We start from the raw sequence: 21,335 nt of genomic DNA on the forward strand, positions 1-21,335 counted from the left end.
TGTTTTTTTTTTTTTTAAATCTCCTTTAGGGTATTAGAATACAATCGCTAAAATTTTGTAATGTTTTGAATAGTAGCAAATGATGGATTGGGCCAAAACATCTGGGCAAGGAAAACCGCATCCACGTTGTCAGAATAAAAAAGAAACGGATAAAACCAAGTGAAAGTAATTGATTTTTTTTTTTTAAAGTGCAAATGAAATAATAAGGCACGAACATCTATAATTCCAGGTAAAGAAAAATAGCAGGCACTCACCGGTTTGTTGGAGTTTTTCCGAATTTATTCTTCAGACATACAGGGGAGGATTAAAAGTGCTATGCACACGGACGATGGAGGCCGTTTCGCACCTGTTTCCGGCACTTCAACGGGTCTTGTTGAAGCGCCGGAAACAGGTGCGAAACGGCCGTTGTCGTCCGTGTGCATAGCACTCTTATCCCTCCCCTGTATGTCTGAAGAATAAATTCTGAAAAACTCCAACAAACCGGTGAGTGCATGCTATTTTTCTATACCTGAAGTCACATTTTTTTTCTTGAACTTGTCGGAGCACCGAGGTTTAAGGAGATACTGCAGTGATATCGTGGCCACTACTACAGGTGACTAATGAGAACCGGCCTCTACAATAGCAAAAGTGCTTGTGAGGATTTACTGTGTAGAACATAGAATAGTGCCCATTGGTTCCTTCTTATAATGGACATTTAACATCTATAATTTGTATTGGTAAATGATGGAAAATGTTTGTTCTCTTATTGGTAAAGGGAAGCGTCCGGATGCTGTGAATTTCTGGCTGGGAGAATCCGCAGCAATAACCTCCTGTAAGTACACACGGGATTGGCATAGGCATCTACTCTGTACAATGTACATCACATTTGTCCTTTATTTTTGGATGATCCCCTCACAACCTGTGTATATGTAGACTGATTTTAGTAGTACGCTATGAGAGTGAAGGAGAGGGGGGGGGTCCACTACTATTTGACCCTCTTTCATGAGTCCTAACTTCTCAAAATATAACATTACTTGTAGTTTATCCCACATTGGGTGATGACTTGTTGACATGTAGTTCTTCCTTCTTGCCCTATTTCATTCTTTCCATCCCTCTTCCGAGCACTTGATGAAATGAGTATCAGATCCTTGGGACTAGATTTTTGACAGGCGGCCTCAGAAAGTTGAGGAAGGCCATTTTGACAGGCACAGATTACAATTATAGCAAAATCAGAAAATGGATTAGGGTAGTGGAGAACGTCTTTAAAAAGTTATTCCCAAAATATTAATTTATACTTTTATTCATGGAATTGCACATAACTTGCTGATCAACTGGGGTCCGATCACTGGTACTCCCAACAAAGCTGAACACAGAGGTCTATATCCCAGGAATCCTGGGGTCCAATCACTGGTACTCCCAAAGAAGATGAAAATGGAGGTCTGTATCCCGGGAATCCTGGGGTCCAATCACTGGTACTCCCAAAGAAGATGAAAATGGAGGTCTGTATCCCGGGAATCCTGGGGTCCGATCACTGGTACCACCAACGAAGCTGAAAATGGAGGTCTGTATGCCAGGAATCCTGGGGTCCGATCACTGGTACTCTCAAAGACGATGAAAATTGAGGTCTGTATCCTGGGGTCCAATCACTGAATCACCCAACTAAGCTGAAAATGGAGGTCTGTATACCGGGAATCCTGGGGTCCGATCACTGGATCGCCCAACAAAGCTAAAAACTGAGGGCTGAATCCTGGGGTCCGATCACTGGATTGCCCAACGAGGCTAAAAATGGAGGTCTGTATCCCAGGAATCCTGGGGTCCGATCACTGGAACTCCCAACGAAGTTGAAAACAGAGATGGGTTTTCCTGGGAACTGGACTCTATAGAGCTCCGTCTTGAAGAGTGGAGGGGCACATGCTCAAGGTTCGCGCCACCCACTGTCTTTTGGGACTACTGGAAATAGTGTAGCACTGTGCTCTACTTTCTCTGGCAGCTGCATAAGACACAGGTGGAGGCGAGGTTGAACATGCACTCCTCCGCTCCACCCATGGCGGGCAGCATACTGGATAGACTATAGCTTAATATTTCCGGAATAACCCTTTAATGTATGAACGCTGTCCAATGACATTTCCAGTTCTGACCTTCTGTACATTTGCATTCATCTACTCATCGATTTCTATTGCAAAGAGAAAAAATAAATGCTTGTTCAGGTTCTGTAACTTTGTTTAGTTGTAAAGTTTTTTTTTCATGCACAGGATGATCTGTATCCTATCATTTTATGTGGACATATTGTTATTGGCTCCTCTGATTTTTCTGATAATGAACATGTGGCAATGAGACTTACACATTTGCTCATCTTGCTTTAGGAACGTACCAGCCGGCCACATATAAAGTCAATGCAGACGGGACATTTGAGGTTATAGACCAGGAGTCTGCAGACAAGGTAAGTCATAGAGAGCGGTATACCATGTGCATCTCCAGAACATGGCACACGTTGTTCATTCCCGTAATAACGATTGAAGAAAGGTAAAGAAGTATCATCTTTGCTTTTTGGAGATTACTTTTCGAAAGAAAAATGGCTTTCTTCTTAATATTTTGCACATTCTGTCATTGCTTCTTGGTGCTTACCCACAGGACTGATACCGTCATGGTCACGGTTTGCACTAATTTGCACATACATTACTGATGTGGGTTTTTTTGGGATACAAATGAAAGTGGATGTCCACTACTTGGACAACCCCTTCTCATCCCCCTTGTTCGCCCCCTTTAAAAATAAATAATCCTATACCCCCTCTAGTGCGTCTGCGGTTACAGCGATCTCTTAAGCCGCGTTCCCGGGGCCCACGTGACATTAGGACACACAGGTCCCGCGACCAATCAGTGGCCGACGTCTGTCTCCCCGCCTTCGGACATTTGAACAGGATGTGAGCGCGGCCCTGACTTCCTGCTCAAATGTCCAAAGGTGTGGAGGAGAAAGCCGGCCACTGATTGGTCACGGGACCTGTGTGTCCTAACAATGTCACATGGGCCCAGACAACGTGGCTTCAGACATCGCTGGAACCGCGGCCGCATCGGAGGCAAGTATAGGCTTATTTATTTTTACAGGAGCAAATGATGGGAATGAGAAGAGGTTGTCCAAGTAGTGGACATCCCCCTGAATGATACAACGCAGAGGGAAATGTGTAAACCCTACCCAGAGACACACCACTTCAAGATATACAATCCCTTCATCAGGACTGGACAAACTGTGGCAGGGAAGACAAGTAGGAATCGGCCACTCGGGACTGATTTGGTCCGGTGACCTCAGCCGATACATCCTGAGACCGTGAGTGTCGGCCTTAGGATATTTCATACAGCTATGAAATATTTTTAGTGCATTGACAAAAAGGACATTTTAGATGCTTCCTTGTTATAAGTAGTGTCTAAAGTCTGCATGGATTCCGCCAGCCCCGCTCTTCAGTCTCCACTACAGAGAGGTTTGTAAACTTCAGATAAGATAGTTAATGATTGATGGCCGTCGCCCTGTGCTCTTCCTTAGGTTCCTTGGATTCCTGTTGATCCTCTTGATCCAGATCTAGGTTTATATCCAGCGTATGGTGAAACACGGCCTCTGCACGTGACAGTGAAGGCCGGAGAAATGCTGTATCTGCCTTCTCTTTGGTTTCATCATGTCCGCCAGTCCCACGGTTGTATAGCAGGTGAGGTAATTAAACGTTTATAGGTTTTTTCTTTGTCGCTCCATTGGGAGACCCAGACAATTGGGTGTATAGCTTCTGCCTCCGGAGGCCACACAAAGTATTACACTTTAAAAAGTGTAACCCCTCCCCTCTGCCTATACACCCTCCCGTGGATCACGGGCTCCCCAGTTTTATGCTTTGTGTGGAAGGAGGCACACATCCACTCATGAATTCTCATACTTAATTATGTCGGTTGGAAGAAAAGAGGGCCCCCACGGGGCTCCCGGCATGTTCCCTTCTCACCCCACTACGTCGGCGGTGTTGTTAAGGTTGAAGTACCCATTGCGGGTACAGAGGCTGGAGCCACATGCCGTCTCCTTCACCATCCCTTAGCGGCTCTGGGAGAAGTGGGATCCTAAGCGGTCATCCATTTACCGGGACCGTGCTCCCTCCGCAGCCCCTGTGGGAACGTGCCGGACCGGAGCCTCTTCAACCTCAGGGACCGGGCCCTGCAACTCAAAGGTACTCTGTGTCCCCATTGGGGACTGTGCAGGGAGCGCACCTTCTTCCCGGAAGCCACGGCAGCTGCTGAATTGAGAAGGCCGGTGGACTTCCGCGCCGACCGTGCCTGCTTGTCGGGCGCGGTCTCAAATTTAGTCCCCGGCTTCATCGCGGCCTAGTCGCAAAAATCCCGCCCCCGGGCCTGCCTGTCAGGGGTAAGGGCGGGATTACCGACCTGACGTCGGATGTGAGGGCTGGAGCATCCTGCATGTTTTCCTGCCCCCTCACTGATCACTGTGGGGACCCCAGATTCCCGCACTTTCCTGGCGCCGCCCACGGCTCCACTCCTCCCCTGAGAGCTCCGGCAGCCATTTTTTGGCATTTTGCCGGTGGAGGATTCTCAGTGAACGGCTCTGCAGCTCCGGGGGATCTAAGGCAGGGAATCTGGAGGACACACTCCGCTTGTTAGCGGTCGGTAAGCCACACCGGTCACCTGGTGCTGGTCCCCCTAGGGTGCCGGAATAGATACGTATATATATATATCTGTTCGGTCGGGCTGTATACCCCCTTTTGTCCCATATACCCTCAGTGATCACTCTCCTAGGAGACAACAGCATGTCGTCCACAAGGAGCAAAGCTGCTAAGGCACAGGGTTTTTTTGCGGCCTGTACCTCTTGTGGGGCTATGTTACCTGCGGGTTCCACCTACCCTCACTGTGAGCAATGCTCGATCCCTGTTTCGCTTGCTCAGCCGGAGCCTCGGACACTAGTGGGCCCCTCGGCTCATGTAGACCCCCCTGCTCCCCCTGTCCAGGCGGCAGGGACAGAGTTCGCTTCTTTTGCTGAGAAACTCTCTGAGTCACTTTCACAATCCATGGCTCAGTCTATGGACAAATGGTCTTCCAAGCTGCTAGAAGCTTTGCAGTCCAGACCGGTACTTTCACAGGCCCCGGCCCCTGTTGGCTCGTCGCCTCCAGGCCCCTCTCGGTCCGCGCCGCAGCGCGCTCCCAGGTTGGCCCCTAGATCTCAGGCGGAGGACTCCTGCCCGGACCACAGTCCTAGACCGGCTAAGCGGGCTCGCTGGGAATCTTCCCCGACTTCCTCACGCTGCTCGGGTTCCCAGCTTGAGGACTCTCTGGAGGACGAGGCGGACGTCGCAGCTCAGGGCTCTGACCCTGACGTCGCCCTTAACCTTGATACACCTGAAGGGGACGCCTTAGTAAATGATCTTATCTCGTCCATCAACCAGGTGTTGGATCTCTCTCCCCCGCCTCCTCCTGTAGAGGAGTCGGCGTCTCAGCCGGAGAAACACCAGTTTCGGTTCCCCAAACGTACACGCAATGCGTTTTTCGATCACTCTAACTTCAGAGACGCTGTCCAGAAGCCCAGAGCGGTCCCGGACAAGCGCTTTACTAAGCGCCTCACTGACACGCGTTACCCCTTCCCATCTGAAGTAGTTAAGGGTTAGGCTCACTGTCCCAAGGTGGATCCTCCAGTCTGAAGATTGGTGGCTAGATCCGTGGTATCGGTTGCAGATGGCTCATCGCTAAAGGATGCCACTGACAGACAGATAGAGCTCCTGGTGAAGTCCATCTATGAGGCCACGGGCGCGTCTTTTGCCCCGGCCTTTGCGGCCGTGTGGGCACTCCAAGCTATCTTGGCTTGTCTGACTGAGATTAATGCTGTCACACGTAATTCTGCTCCGCAAGTTGCGTCTTTGACCTCTCAGGCGTCAGCTTTTTCTTCCTACGCCATGAACGCCGTCCTGGACTCTGCTAGCCGTACAGCTGTAGCATCCGCTAACTCTGTGGCAGTCCGCAGGGCCATGTGGCTGCGCGAATGGAAGGCAGACTCGGCCTCCAAGAGGTTCTTAACCGGTTTGCCGTTTTCTGGCGACCGTTTGTTTGGCGAACGATTGGATGAGATTATTAAGGAATCCAAGGGAAAGGATTCCTCCTTACCCAAGGCCAAACCTAAGAGACCTCAACAGAGAAAGGTTCAATCGAGATTTCGGGCCTTTCGTCCCTCCGCCAAGTCCCAATCCTCTTCGTCCAATAGGCCAGAGAAAGGCCAGAGGAACTCCTATGCGTGGCGATCCAAGTCTCGCCCACAAAAGGCCGCAGGAGGCACTGCCTCCAAGACGGCTTCCTCATGACTCTCGGCCTCCCCTGACCGCATCCTCGGTCGGTGGCAGGCTCTGCCGCTTTGGCGACGCCTGGTGGCCACATGTTCAAGACCGATGGGTGAGAGACATTCTGACTCACGGTTACAGGATAGAGTTTAGCTCTCGTCCTGCGGCTCGCTTCTTCAGAACCTCTCCGCCCCACACTCAGGCCGACGCACTTTTTCAGGCAGTAGCCGCTCTAAAGAGGGAAGGAGTTGTGCTCCCCGTTCCCCTTCAGGAACGTGGTCGCGGATTTTACTCCAACTTGTTCGTGGTGCCAAAAAAGGACGGGTCATTCCGTCCCGTTCTGGACCTCAAACTACTCAACAGACATGTGAGAACCAGACTGTTCCGGATGGAATCTCTCCGTTCGGTCATCGCCTCAATGTCACAAGGAGACTTCCTAGCATCGATCGACATCAAGGATGCTTATCTCCATATACCGATCGCATCCGAGCATCAACGTTTCCTGCGTTTCGCCATCGGGGACGAACACCTCCAGTTCGTGGCATTGCCTTTCGGCTTGGCGACAGCACCACGGGTTTTCACCAAAGTCATGGCATCCGTTGTGGCGGTCCTGCATTCTCAGGGCCACTCGGTGATTCCCTACTTGGACGATCTCCTAGTCAGGGCCCCGTCTCGGGTGGCGTGTCAACAAAGTCTGTCGCTCTGGCGACTCTCCAGCGGTTCGGGTGGATCATCAACTTCCCGAAATCCAAGTTGACACCGACCCAATCACTGACGTACCTTGGAATGGAGTTTCATACCCAGCAAGCGTTAGTCAAGCTTCCGAGCGACAAACAGCTTTCTCTGCAGGCAGGGGTGCAATCCCGTCTTCGGAGTCAGTCACACCCCTTGAGGCGCCTCATGCACTTCCTGGGGAAGATGGTGACAGCTATAGAGGCAGTCCCGTTCACGCAATTCCATCTTCGGCCACTCCAATGGGACATTCTCCGCAAATGGGACAGGAGGTCGGCTTCCCTCGACAGGAACGTCTCTCTTTCCCTTGCAACCAAGACGTCACTTCAGTGGTGGCTCCTTCCCAATACTCTATCGCAGGGAAAATCCTTCCTACCCCCAACCTGGGCTGTGGTCACCACGGACGCGAGCCTGTCAGGATGGGGAGCGGTTTTTCTCCACCACAGTGCTCAGGGAACCTGGACTCCGTTAGAGTCATCCCTTCAGATCAATATTCTGGAGATAAGGGCAGTGTATCTAGCCCTATTGGCTTTTCATCGGTGGCTGGAGGGCAGGCAGATCCGTATCCAGTCGGACAACGCCACTGCCGTCGCATACATCAATCACCAAGGCGGCACTCGCAGTCGTCAAGCCTTCCAGGAAGTCCGACGGATTCTGCAGTGGGTGGAAGCCACAGCCTCCACCATCTCCGCAGTTCACATCCCGGGCGTAGAAAACTGGGAAGCAGATTTTCTCAGTCGTCAGGGCATGGATGCGGGGGAATGGTCTCTGCACCCAGACGTGTTTCGAGAGATCTGTCGCCGCTGGGGAACGCCGGACGTCGATCTCATGGCGTCACGGCACAACAACAAAGTCCCGGCATACATGGCACGGTCTCAGGATCACAGAGCTCTGGCGGCGGATGCGTTAGTTCAGGATTGGTCGCAGTTTCGACTGCCTTATGGGTTTCCTCCTCTGGGGATGCTGCCCAGAGTGTTACGCAAGATCAGGTCCGACTGCCGTCGCGCCATTCTCGTCGCTCCAGACTGGCCGAGGCGGTCGTGGTACCCGGATCTGTGGCATCTCACGGTGGGTCAACCGTGGGCGCTTCCAGACCACCCAGACTTGCTGTCACAAGGCCCGTTTTTCCATCTGAATTCTGTGGCCCTCAACCTGACTGTGTGGCCATTGAGTCCTGGCTCCTAGCGTCTTCAGTGTTATCTCAGGATGTCATTGCCACCATGAGACAGGCCAGGAAACCAACGTCCGCCAAGATCTATTATAGGTCTTGGCAAATCTTCCTATCCTGGTGCGCTAATAACGGTTTTACTCCATGGCCGTTTGCCTTACCCACTTTTCTTTCATTCCTTCAATCCGGAATGGACAAGGGTTTGTCACTTGGCTCTCTCAAGGGCCAAGTATCTGCGCTCTCCGTAGTTTTTCAAAAGCGCCTAGCCAGGCTTCCGCAGGTCCGCACGTTCCTGCAGGGAGTTTGCCACATAGTCCCACCTTACAAGCGTCCGCTGGAACCCTGGGATCTTAACAGGGTGCTAACGGCTCTTCAGAAACCACCTTTCGAGCCGCTGCGGGATGTCTCTCTATCACGTCTTTCGCAGAAGGTGGCCTTTCTAGTGGTAGTCACATCACTTCTGAGAGTGTCTGAGCTTGCAGCGTTGTCATGCAAAGCCCCCTTCCTGGTGTTTCACCAGGATAAGGTGGTTCTGCGTCCGGTCCCGGAATTTCTCCCTAAGGTGGTATCCCCTTTTCATCTCAATCAGGATATCTCCTTGCCTTCTTTTTGCCCTAATCCAATTCACCAGTGTGAAAAGGATTTGCACTCTTTGGATCTTGTGAGAGCACTCCGGTTCTACGTGTCTCGCACGGCGCCCCTGCGTCGTTCAGATGCGCTCTTTGTCCTTGTCGCTGGCCAGCGTAAGGGTTCGCAGGCTTCCAAGTCAACCTTGGCTCGGTGGATCAAGGAACCGATTTTCGAAGCCTACCGTTCTTCTGGGCTTCCGCTTCCTTCTGGGCTGAAAGCCCATTCTACCAGAGCCGTGGGTGCGTCCTGGGCATTGCGGCACCGGGCTACGGGTCAGCAGGTGTGTCAGCCAGCTGCGTGGTCTAGTCTGCACAGTTTCACGAAACACTATCAAGTGATTACCTATGCTTCGGCAGACGCCAGTCTAGGTAGGTGAGTCCTTCAGGCGGCTGTTGCCCACCTGTAAGAGGGGGTCGTTTTTTTCGTCTCTTTTTTATTGAGGTATTCCTTTACCCACCCAGGGACTGCTCTTGGACGTCCCAATTGTCTGGGTCTCCCAATGGAGCGACAAAGAAGAAGGGAATTTTGTTTACTTACCGTAAATTCCTTTTCTTCTAGCTCCTATTGGGAGACCCAGCACCCGCCCCTGTTCCCTTCGGGCTGTTGTTCTTTTGTGTACACATGTTGTTCATGTTGAATTGTTCTTTTGGTTCATGGTTCAGTTCTCCGAACATCCTTCGGATTGAATTTACCCTATACCAATTCATAAGTCTTCTCCTTCCTGCTTTTGCACCAAAACTGAGGAGCCCGTGGTCCACGGGAGGGTGTATAGGCAGAGAGGAGGGGTTACACTTTTTAAAGTGTAATACTTTGTGTGGCCTCCGGAGGCAGAAGCTATACACCCAATTGTCTGGGTCTCCCAATAGGAGCTAGAAGAAAAGGAATTTACGGTAAGTAAACAAAATTCCCTTCTTTTCCTTTTTCAGCTGCACTTTATTTGCTCTTCCTGGGTTCAGCGCTGAGTCTCCGCCGTTGCTTCCAGTGTCGTTTATTGTATACAGCACAGACATCTTTGGCTGCAGCGTTGTCCAAATCAGTGAGCTCAGTGGCTCGAACCGGCAACTCAGACAGAGTTAACTGATTGGCTGCAGTGCTGTCAACATGATGTCAGGTCTGCAGACAATGATAGGCACCAGGAGCAGAATTGGACCTGGGGAGGGCAAGTAAAGCAAAGTTGATGTTTTTTTGCAGTCTGGTGACAGTTTCTCAACAAGTGAAAGGAATACGTCAGCACCGTAACTTCGACTTTGGATGTGAAGGGGTTGTGCGGCACATCTCGTTTCTGCATCGAGCATAGAGAGACGATGCTGCGCATCTTGTAGGACAGTTGTGGAGATGAATGTGTCACCTGGCACTTAGCAGGGTCTCTCCACAACAAATGCAGAAGTAAATGTCACTACACAACCTCTCCTAGTGTTCTCTCCTCCTGTCCATATTAACAGACAATCATGGAAAGATATGTTCACAGGATTCCAATCACTTGCTGAATTTTCTGAACCGGTCTTATTCATGTGGAACAGGCTTGCAGAAATCCATGCACCTGCTGCACAACCTCGCTCACATGTACACAATAGATGTTATAGATACTGGAGAAGAGCATGGATCTATTGCCGCGCTACCACCAATGCGAAAAAGTGTAGATTGATATTAGTATTTTATTTTACAGGTCGACGCGTTTCTAGGATCAAGTTCCCTTCCTCAGGACCATGGAAATCTGTTGACTTGATCCCAGAAACGCGAAGACCTGTAAAATAAAATACTAATATCAATCAACACTTTTTCGCATTGGTGGTAGCGCGGCAATACATCCATTCTCTTCTCCAGTATCTATAAGATCATCCACATGGAGCTGCAGCAACCGCCTTTATATCATATACCTTTATAGGAGTTGTGCCTGCCACAACCCTGCCAGGTGAGTGCTTTTCATTTTACTCAACTCGCCTTTTATCTGGTAAAGCCCTATTTTGCGATCTCTATTGTTTTAGCTTATACAAAATAGATTTTGAGATGCAGAAATATCTGTAGCACGTCAGCCATGTCTGGACTTCTTAAGAAGTTACTTGTGAGAGCTGAGTGCTTGTAGGTATTTAGTGGCTGCTCTCTCCCTCTCTCACGGCCACGAACGCAAACTGTATACTGTATTTTTCGGACTATAAGACGCACTGAACCAACCATAAGACGCACTCTGGTTTTAGAGGAGGAAAATAAAAATTTTAAGCAAAAAATGTGGTCATGACACACTGTTATGGGGCGAGGATCTGCTGCTGACACTATTATGGGGGTCCCAACATTCTCTAACCAAGGTACCTCAGCCAGGTAATGATCCTCTTGCCTTGTATACCCCCATCCTGCTCATATAATATACCCCCATCCTGCTCAGCGCCGCTGGAGCAGTCCCCGTTCCCCTGCAACATCGCAATCTCCTCCTGTCTATGCCGGCGGCTGCGTGTGGACACGTGCGCACAGCGATGACATCATCACTGTGCGCACCGCTAGTCTCCACACAGCTGCTGCCGGCAGACAGGAGGAGAACGCGATGCTGTAGGGGAACGGTGACAGGTGAGTGTACTGATTCACTGCACCCCGCGCTGATGATGATGATGCGCGGGGAGCAGTGAATACAGCCGCACATGATCACTCCAGGCTGTAGTTGCCAGGGGTGATCATTTGGGCCGGCTGTTTATCCCTCGCCCATCATGCCGTCGACTTCAGCGCTGAGAGATGATGGGCGCGCATATGAAATGAGCGGGTCCATGTGGTCACGGCAGGCCCTGCTATAGCCTGCTTGTACCGCAGATGACCCGCTCCACCGCAGCCCTACATTCAGACTATAAGACGCACCCCCCTACTTTCCCCCAACATTTGGGGGGGAAAAAGTGCGTCTTATAGTCCGAAAAATACGGTATTTAAGGCTCTGTTCACAGTAGAAAAAGGATTTGTCTCAAGAAATGTCTTGAGTCTGAAAGATTAGCGCACTTGTGGTCAAAAAACACATTGAAAACCGCATGTGTTTTTACTGCGGTTTTGGTGCGTTGTTTCCGCAGGTTGGTCGCTGTGATTTTTAACCATTATCTATGGCAAAAAACAGAGGTACCTGCAGAAAAAAGTGACATGCACATTCTTTTTCTCAAGAAATTCTGCAGAAAGAATGTCCTTGAGAAAAAAAAATGCAGTGTGCGCACAGCTATTTGTTTTTCCATAGGTTTTGCTGGGAAATGTCTGCAGAAAGGTTACAACCATTTTCTCAAGAAATTTCTGCACCGAAACTGCAAAAAAAGCAGGTAAAAACGCAGTGTGTGAACAAGGCCTAATGGTTGTCTTTTCCTTTTTAGTGAATTACTGGTATGATATGGAGTACGACCTGAAATACCACTATTTTCAGCTTTTGGATTCACTCACTAAAAGCACCGGAAATTTGTGAATGGACCATGGAAAAACAAAATTCTACTTATCAACTCACCTTTAGTCCTGGGTAATATTCCACGGATCCATAACTGGTGCGGGATGCACGGTCAAAAAATTGCAGCTGGGTTTTGGGTAATAAAGCTACCAAATAGAAAAAAATCCAGCAATGCTAAAAAAACGATGTAAAATCACAATTTATTCAAGAATCCATTAAAGATGCAAAAAGGTGTCAAACAAAAATGAGGAGCATCAGGTGACGCGTTTCGAACTAAATTAGTTCTTAATCATTTAGAAAAATAAAGCCGAAGCATCCGTGTGCCATGAGACGGACGTGACCCGCTATGTGCAAATGTGAGGAACAAGGCAAAGAGGAATCAGGATTTGTAGTTGGAGCATCCGTGCAGGGAAATGCTGGATGTCCTGGGAATTAATTCTTCAAAAATCAGAATATGGTAACTGTGCAAAACATTACACTTCAGGTCTAAGAAGATGCACAGTGATCTTCATAAAAGGATTAATTATTGGCGTCCTCTCCAGTACTGCAGAGGTTGACAGGTCTCCCCCTATTTGTGTATACGTAAAGCCGAGGCAGGAGAAGCCAAAATTAGTCGCCCAGTAAATGCCTCTCTTTCTGCCAGGCTCATCTTTTTGTTTTTTTAGCCATGTTTTCCTGGAAATGCCAGAATGATTCATAGCCATTAATAATTTGGGACCCTGTAGACTTGATGCTGCCAGCATCCCTATAACACACCCTACAGGGGCATAAGGGAAAGGAAATGCCTAGGGGTCTGTTCACACAGTGCAGTGAAATCACTTTTTTTTTTTTATTATTATTATTATTAATCATAATAATATTAAGACCGTGTCCGTTTTACTGCGTAGTGTAAAGTAGTCCTTAAAATGGTTAGCTCTCTTTCAAAAGCAAATCTACCTCTTAGACCACGTGCACACGTTGAGTATTTGTGGAGGTTTTTTTATCTCAGTATTTGTTGCCAAAACTAGGACTGTGTAATAAATCCAGAAGTGGTGCTGTGTTTCTATTATACTTCTCCACTGATTGTTCCATTCCTAGTTTTGTCTACAAATATGGAGGTAAAAAAAACTCACCAAATACTCAACGTGTGAACAAGGCCTTAAAAGGGTTGTCCACTACTTTTACATTCATGACCTGTCCTTGGTTTAGGTCATCAATGTCTGATCGGCCAGGGTCCTACACCCTGCACCCTCGCTGATCAGCTGTTCCCGGTCCCAACAGCAGTAGGAGACAGTCAGGAGTGCTCAATTCCGGAGCTGCTTTGTCTTCTGACCACAGCCGATCAGACATTGATGACCTATCCAATGGGTAGGCCATCAGTGTAAAACTAGTGGACAACCTCTTTAAGGTTATATTCACACTCTGCAGAAGTGTTGTTGAAATTTCATATAAATGAGCCTTTCAGCAATCTGTGTACAACTCCATTCAGAGATATAGAGTGTAATCTCTGCAACAAATCTGCCACGTGTGAACATACCTTAAAGTTGTCGGCCACCTTCCCGTCTTCATTTTGGACTGATGATAGGGGCTGCAGCTCATTTTGCTTATGATTTATATTTATTGCTCCTAAACACTGTACACTTGGGGGGTGTAATGTTGTATGTGTCGCTCTCATACTCAATAAACTATAAAGTTTTGATGATATTATGAAGATTTGCATGTGATGTGAATACTCATGGCTGGGGACCTGGCTTACATTAGTAATCTGAGATGCATAGTTCCAGGCCAGCTTCCGAAAGTATGATTTCCGCATTATTACAGGGTACAACAGGGCACAACATACCGGTCTGCAATTATGCCGCCTGTGATCCACTGTCAGGTTCACTTTACAGCCCCCAGTTATGAAGGTATTTACGCCATTTTTCCTCCATAAAACACCTTGAAATGTCACAACATTGCCCAAAAATTGTGCGACTTTTGGTGTTCAACTCCAGTCCCTATCACACTTCACCAAAATGGGCGAGATAGGGCATGGAAAAGTCCACCCGGCAAATTAAAAGGTATGAAAGTGGCATGATTGGTCCCTGACTGGAGTAACATTTCTAAGAAGTGAATGTATCACGGTCTGATGGAGCGCTAAGGAGGCCACAATGGTCTAAACATTTTTCCAGGTTTATTTCTTGCTTTTAACGTGCCACAACGCGTTTTGATATATACAATATCTTCATCAGGAGATCCACCTGATTAAGATATTGTGTATAGCGAAACGCGTTGTGGTACGTTAAAAGCGAGAAATAAATCTGGAAAATGTTTTATACCATTGTGGCCTCCTTAGCGCTCCCTTAGACCGTGATACATTCACTTCTTGGATCCTCATTCCCCTCTGTGGGACTCACGACAGGAGCTGCTTCCCAGCGGAGGTTTACTAAATCCGCATCAGCGGCGTGCATCATCCCCGGTGGCTAGTCACATGACTGGTTCCTAAGGATTTCATTCCTCCGGATGGACACCTCGGGTTAACGTCCTGGCAGCGCAACCATCACTACACTTACGCCCTATACCGTGGTTGTGCAAGGTCTGCACAACCACATCAGGTGAGCGACTTCTAACCTCTTCACGTTACTGGCATCCCGTAAATCCTTCACATGCGCTCCTTTGTTCATTCTTTTACCTTGGAGTAACCTTTCTAGCAGAGGTGCCTAATTCATTCATTATTCATGTGCCTCATAAAGAGAATCTGTCAGCAGGGTTTTGCTATTTCATCTGAGAGCAGTATAATATAATAATGATATATGACTTATTAGGCTGTGTGCTCTGCAGTCAGCGTTTTATCAGCACGAGATTATCATTGTCTGACTCGGTCGCAGTTGTAGGTCAGTCCAGCTAATCTGTATATCCCCACTGATTGGCAGCTTACTGTGTACACTGTACATTGTCAGTTGCCAATCAGGGGTGTGGGTGGGGTTATACACAGCTCAGCATTCTGAGCTCTGCTACATGTACGGCACAGAAAACAAGTATTCCATCAAAACTGCACTAAGCAGCCTGGGGAAGTGATACATCACTGGAATCAGGCTCCCAGCCCCTACATCATGCTGCCTTCAGATTACATAGCAAAAACCTATTGAGATATTCAATTTACTGAATTAGACCCACCTTACTTCAGCGGGGCCTCGTAAATTAAAAGTGGCATCTACAATGGCTGTCTTAATAAACCAGTGCCTATCTTTTTATCCAAGGATCAAATGTTTCGGTTTCAGTTGTTCATTTTTTTCAACTTTAATGTGTATGTTGGATGTCCTTAGTGGAAATGCCTCTATAAGGCTGTGTTCACATTGCATTGCAGACTGCTTTTGGAGCCTTTGCCACAGATTTATAGCCTTTGACATGAAAACCAGCACTGCATGCTTTAATGTATATGTAGGGCAGCACCATGTAATGTGGGGTATACAGGCAGCTGTATGAAGCCACAGTGTCTGGGAGAGTAATTTAGCGCCCCTGAACCCCTCATGGCATTACTAGGTACTGCATCCTAAGATGCAGGGCCTACCCCCAGCGACCTGGAAACCCAGTGCCAGTACCAACAACACGCATAACATCCCCAGTTCCCACTCCCCATTAGGGATGAGTGACTAGTCTGGGACCCAATGGATGGATGCCCAGAGATGGAGCCAGTCCAGTCCACTAGACGACCAGGTGGGAAGGGTATAAGACAGACAGACTGTCCCACAGTGACAGTGGAAGGGGACGGATGTGTCTCCAGACGGGGTCATGTAACGGTGACCCAGGTAGCAAGGAGATTGATTGCCAGGGAGGGTACAGCCAGGTTCCTTGGGAACCAGAGCACAGACAGGGCACAGGGTCCTAGGTCAGGCAACAGCTTCAGGCAACCTGACATACCTGCACAGTGAGGGGACCTTCACGGACCTCATTGACCAAAGAATCCGGGAGCATCAGCAGTAAAGATTGAGCCAGGGACCGAAACAGAACACCGACCCTACAGGGTTCGCACTGCCCGCGGTACGGACAAGAGACTGCCAAAAGACAGTAAGGGAACCACAAATGCTCCAGGCTATGGGGTCCCAACCACAAGTGAGAGGTGTCGGGGAAAGAGACTACCAGGTCACCACACAGGCAGTGGGAGAAAAGGAACCAGGGGTCTGAATTAGCCGTCCTCGAGGCCACCATTACATCTGACAGTGAGTAAACAGAAGTTGCACTGCATCCACACTGTGTGGTCTCCCTTCTTTCTGCGACGGACCCCTCCACTCACTCCCTGGGGCCCGACCCTGCTTGCGGAGGGCCTACCATCCAGGCTGCCACCACTATCAGCCCCAGAGGCCATAGACTGTGCAGCGGCGGTTCCATCACCATAACAGCAACCCGCAAGTGGCGTCACAATACAAACTCTTTCACTCCCCTGTATATACCCCCTTTTAAAAAAAAGCGTCCCCAGGGTCACTGAACCGGGCATCGGCCGTTATACAACCGTGACACAGCAACCCTGTACATATACGGCCCGGGACTGAGTACCCCATAGCGCTGGGTGACATATAATCATGGGGTCTGCAGCACTTAACATTGGTAATCCTGCTGTTATCAAACCCTGACAGCAGAAAAAGTGCACAGCGCGAGGCCAAGTGATGACATACTTCTCTGCAATTGTGTGGTCATTTCCTGAGCATAAAGACACGTGGCATTTTTTTGATGCATTGTTTGGCCACAAGCTGAGTTTCTTTGGCCACAGGGTGCATTTTTGTGGTTACCAAAAAAAGGCAGTGTCCGGACATAGCCTTAAGCGGGCTTTACACGCTACGACATCGCTAATGCGGAGTCGTTGGGGTCACGGAATTCGTGACGCACATCCGGCCGCATTAGCGATGCCGTTGCGTGTGACATCGATTAGCGATTTTGCATCGTTGCAAAACAGTGAAAAATCGCTAATCGGCGACACGGGGGTCCATTCCCAATTATCGTTACTTCAGCAGTAACGAGGTTGTTCCTCGTTCCTGCGGCAGCACACATCGCTGCGTGTGACGCCGCAGGAGCGAGGAAGCTCTCCCTACCTGCCTCCCGGCCGCTATGCGGAAGGAAGGAGGTGGGCGGGATGTTACGTCCCGCTCATCTCCGCCCCTCCGCTGCGATTGGGCGGCGGTTCAGTGACGTTTCAGTGACGTCGCTGTGACGCCGCATGGACCGCCCCCTTAGAAAGGGGGCGGTTCGCCCGTCACAGCGACGTCGCCGGACAGGTAAGTATGTGTGACGGCTCTGGGCGATGTTGTGCGGCACGGGCAGCGATATGCCCGTGTCGCGCAACAGATGGGGGCGGGTACCCACACTAGCGATATCGGGACCGATATCGCAGTGTGTAAAGTAGCCTTTAGGCCGTGTCCTCTATTATCGGATGTTTTCCACACCAGATTGTACCAATCAGTGATGGGAAGGAGAGTGCTCACAAGCCCCATATGCACTTGTGCAGGTAAGGCCGGTTTCACACATCCGGCTTTTCGCCAGTTTGCCGGATCCGGCGCTCTCCCATACAGTGACTACAGTACAGTGACAGCGCAACAAGCGCCGGTCACATGCTGTCATGTGACCGGCGCATGTGACCCGGAAGTTACAGCGCTGTCACTGTACTGTATTGTCTGTACGGGAGAGCGCCGGATCCGGCAAACCGGCGAAAAGCCGGATGTGTGAAACCGGCCTAAGGGATGTACTATTATGTAGGGAACTTCTGACTATGGCCGACATGAAGACTCTGAGACTGATGCATTATAGGTGAGGTGCAAAGGATTTATTTCATGCTTCTTGTCTGTGGGTCTGGCTGCGTTCCCCCGGTGAGTTTTTGTTACTGTGGGTTTTCAGTGCGTCCAATATAATATATAGAAATCTCCTGCCCATTGAGCTTTTTCACCACGTTCTCCGCACAGCAGTATAGCAAAGGATTGTCACAGCCAAATATCAGGAGGAATCAAACACAAAGCAGCTTTATTTACAACATGACACCAACAAGAGACAAAAAAACGCAGCGTCAAACGCCACAACCACAAGTGACCTAATTTACATAACGGGTGCAGAAATTTTGCGACATCATAAGCTCATTACGTGAACGTGGCCTTAGTGTTTTTCCCATCTGCATTCATCAATTTTCATATTAATGGGAAAAATGCAGATATAATTTTATGCAGAAAGCCTCAAGGGAATTTTTTTCTCACATGACTTTTGTCCTGTATAAAGGTCCAGTCGCACTAAGCAACTTACCAGCGATCCCAACAACGATAGGGATCGCTGGTAAGTTGCTAGGAGGTTGCTGGTGAGATGTCACACTGCGACGCTCCAGCGATCCCACCAGCAACCTGACCTGGCAGGGATCGCTGGAGCGTCGCTACACGAGTTGCTGATGAGCTCACCAGCAACCAGTGACCAGCCCCCAGCGCCGCGTGGAAGATGCTGCGCTTGGTAACTAAGGTAAATATCGGGTAACCAACCCGATATTTACCTTGGTTACCAGCGCACGCAGCTACACGTGCAGAGAGCAGGGAGCAGCGCACACCGCTTAGCGCTGGCTCCCTGCTCTCCTAGTTACAGCACACATCGGGTTAATTAACCCGATGTGTCCTGCAGCTACACGTGCACAGAGCAGGAGCCGGCACTGACAGTGAGAGCGGCGGAGGCTGGTAACAAAGGTAAATATCGGGTAACCAAGGACAGGGCTTCTTGGTTACCCGATGTTTACATTGGTTACCAGCCTCCGCAGAAGCCGGCTCCTGCTGCCTGCACATTTAGTTGTTGCTGTCACACACAGCGATCTGTGCTTCACAGCGGGACAGCAACAACTAAAAAATGGCCCAGGACATTCAGCAACAACCAACGACCTCACAGCAGGGGCCAGGTTGTTGCTGGATGTCACACACAGCAACATCGCTAGCAACGTCACAAAAGTTGTTCGTTAGCAGCGATGTTGCTAGCGATGTTGCTTAGTGTGACGGGGCCTTAAAAATAGCCACTGGAAAATTAGTTATATATATCAATTACAATCAGCAATGTTTCAAGACAGCATATCAACACTGCAAAAAATAGTCATAAAATTTAACTTTTACTTCAATCACTAAAATGTGGTCAGAATCACAATTACAAGACAAACAAACAACCAACATGAATTAAAATAATTTTGGCCCTTCCTATAATGGCCCAATTAACACACCGCAAGTCGAAATTGGATTTGTCTCACCAACTTTTTCTTTTCAATGAAGTTTATAGGGTCCATTCATTAGTAGAACCCCAAAACAATGGATCTGAAGTATCTCCCGACGCGTTTCAATCAACTCTTCAGGGGAGTATTAAATGCATCTTAGGTCCCATAAAGACATGGACCTTGCATTCATATAATATGCATTTTATAACTTTGTTCAAATAAAATTGCGGTGATTCCAACACAGGTACTAATTATAGAGAGCCTGTCACCTCTACAAGCATGCTGAAACAAATGCACAATAGATTCCTATCAGCAAACTCAGAGGTTATTTATCTTAATCCATTTATCCAAATCTCTGGGAACTCACCACATGGTACAGAGGCCTGTGCTTCTCGCCCTATCAGTCAGCTGTTGCTAACAATGGAGTTTAAATACTCCCTCCCTGTCCCAGCATGTGACGCCATTTCCCTATTCTCAAACACATGACAGTCAGGTGACCGGATGTGACGCGCGATGTTATGCTGTCGCTATGGTAACGTATGCCTTCTCTCCTCATCACCCATTTAATCACATGACCCAGGGTGCCGCACCAGAATACCATGCGGTCACCATAACAATCAGATGACCGGAAATGGCGCGCGATGTTGTTTATGTAGTTGTCATGGTGATATACACCGTCTTTCCTCACACACCGCCCATCCGGTCATATGGCCCAAGGTGCCCTATCATCATACGCTTCAGTTCCCATAGCGATTTTCTCCTCCTATTCGGTCATGTGATATTCAAAGGACGAGTGAATCATTACCACCATAGCAAACTCATACGACAATGCGTCACGTCACAAGAGAGCATAAACGTCAGGAAGACGTCATTATTTATGTGATTTATGCAGTACTTCATAATCGTTTCAGAACTGATACCACACTATATTAAAGGTTAAGGTAACAACACGTGTACCTACCATATTGATTATGATCTGGAAGTTATATCCGCAAAGAAAAACGGTTGATCCAATATCTTTCATAATCAGAAAAGAAAGGGGGAAGGTGAAGCCAAACTGTATCACCAGAATCTCACCAAATCACCCATTCAACAAAAACATGCAGATGGAGACTTATAAACTCCATTTTTTTATATACCACAGCATGTCATCCAGATAAAAACATGGAGGTTTCACTACCCATATCTCTACTCATAAAGGCCACATTACGAAAGGTATCTCAGAAAAAAAGACTTCTGCTTAGAAATTATTTGATATTCCAAACCTGGATTAGAAAGTGTAATACCATAGCTCACCAATACGCACCAGAAAAAAACTGTAACTGTGGAAAAACATTGATCACGGGAGACCACCCCCCATTAGTAATCAAACATTTGGGGCAATATTCTTCAGGTCAGGTTAGAGAGCCAGAGGGATAGAGGTGAAACCCACAAAGAACTAATACTAAACCTCCACTTACTTACACTAAGTACTGGCCCTACTTATCATGTGGGGGTCGGCGCTCCCACTCGGCCGTCGTCTTGCCCTCCTGACTACGATAAAAACTACCCACCACTAGACAAAGGGTGCAAAAGAGAGTTCCTCATTCAACCCGTTGGGATAGAGTGTCTTTAGCCAAAATATCCATCTGGATTCTTGTAATAATCTCTTATCCCAGTCACCCCCTCTGGGAGGTGGTCTGACATGATCAATGCCTTGAAATCCAACAGCAGAAGGATCACCACCGTGCATATTATTAATATGTCTAGCTAACGGTGTGTCATTATTCAATCTGATGTCCCTGAGGTGTTCCCCAATCCTCCGTCTGAGTTCCCTGCGGGTCTTACCCACATATTCAAGTTTACAAATGCATGTCACCTTATAAATCACTCCTTGTGTTTTACAATTGATGAATGATCGGATGTCATATTCCTTCCCAGTAACCTGGCTCTGGAATTTTTTACCAA

General features: G+C 48.5%; 1 protein-coding gene across 1 annotated transcript in view; it reads left to right on the top strand.

Annotated features, from left to right (window-relative positions):
- Nucleotides 1-12,235, top strand: part of LOC142251882 (bifunctional peptidase and (3S)-lysyl hydroxylase Jmjd7-like) — a 24,771-nt gene extending 12,536 nt beyond the window's left edge. The window contains exons 2-4 of the mRNA XM_075324931.1: nucleotides 2,343-2,419; nucleotides 3,515-3,674; nucleotides 12,147-12,235. Of these exons, the coding sequence (XP_075181046.1) occupies nucleotides 2,343-2,419; nucleotides 3,515-3,674; nucleotides 12,147-12,235 (326 nt within the window). The remainder of the gene's footprint in view (nucleotides 1-2,342; nucleotides 2,420-3,514; nucleotides 3,675-12,146) is intronic.
- Nucleotides 12,236-21,335: the final 9,100 nt, after the last annotated feature.

Source organism: Anomaloglossus baeobatrachus, chromosome 9, assembly GCF_048569485.1.
Source record: "Anomaloglossus baeobatrachus isolate aAnoBae1 chromosome 9, aAnoBae1.hap1, whole genome shotgun sequence".
Taxonomy (NCBI): domain Eukaryota; kingdom Metazoa; phylum Chordata; class Amphibia; order Anura; family Aromobatidae; genus Anomaloglossus; species Anomaloglossus baeobatrachus.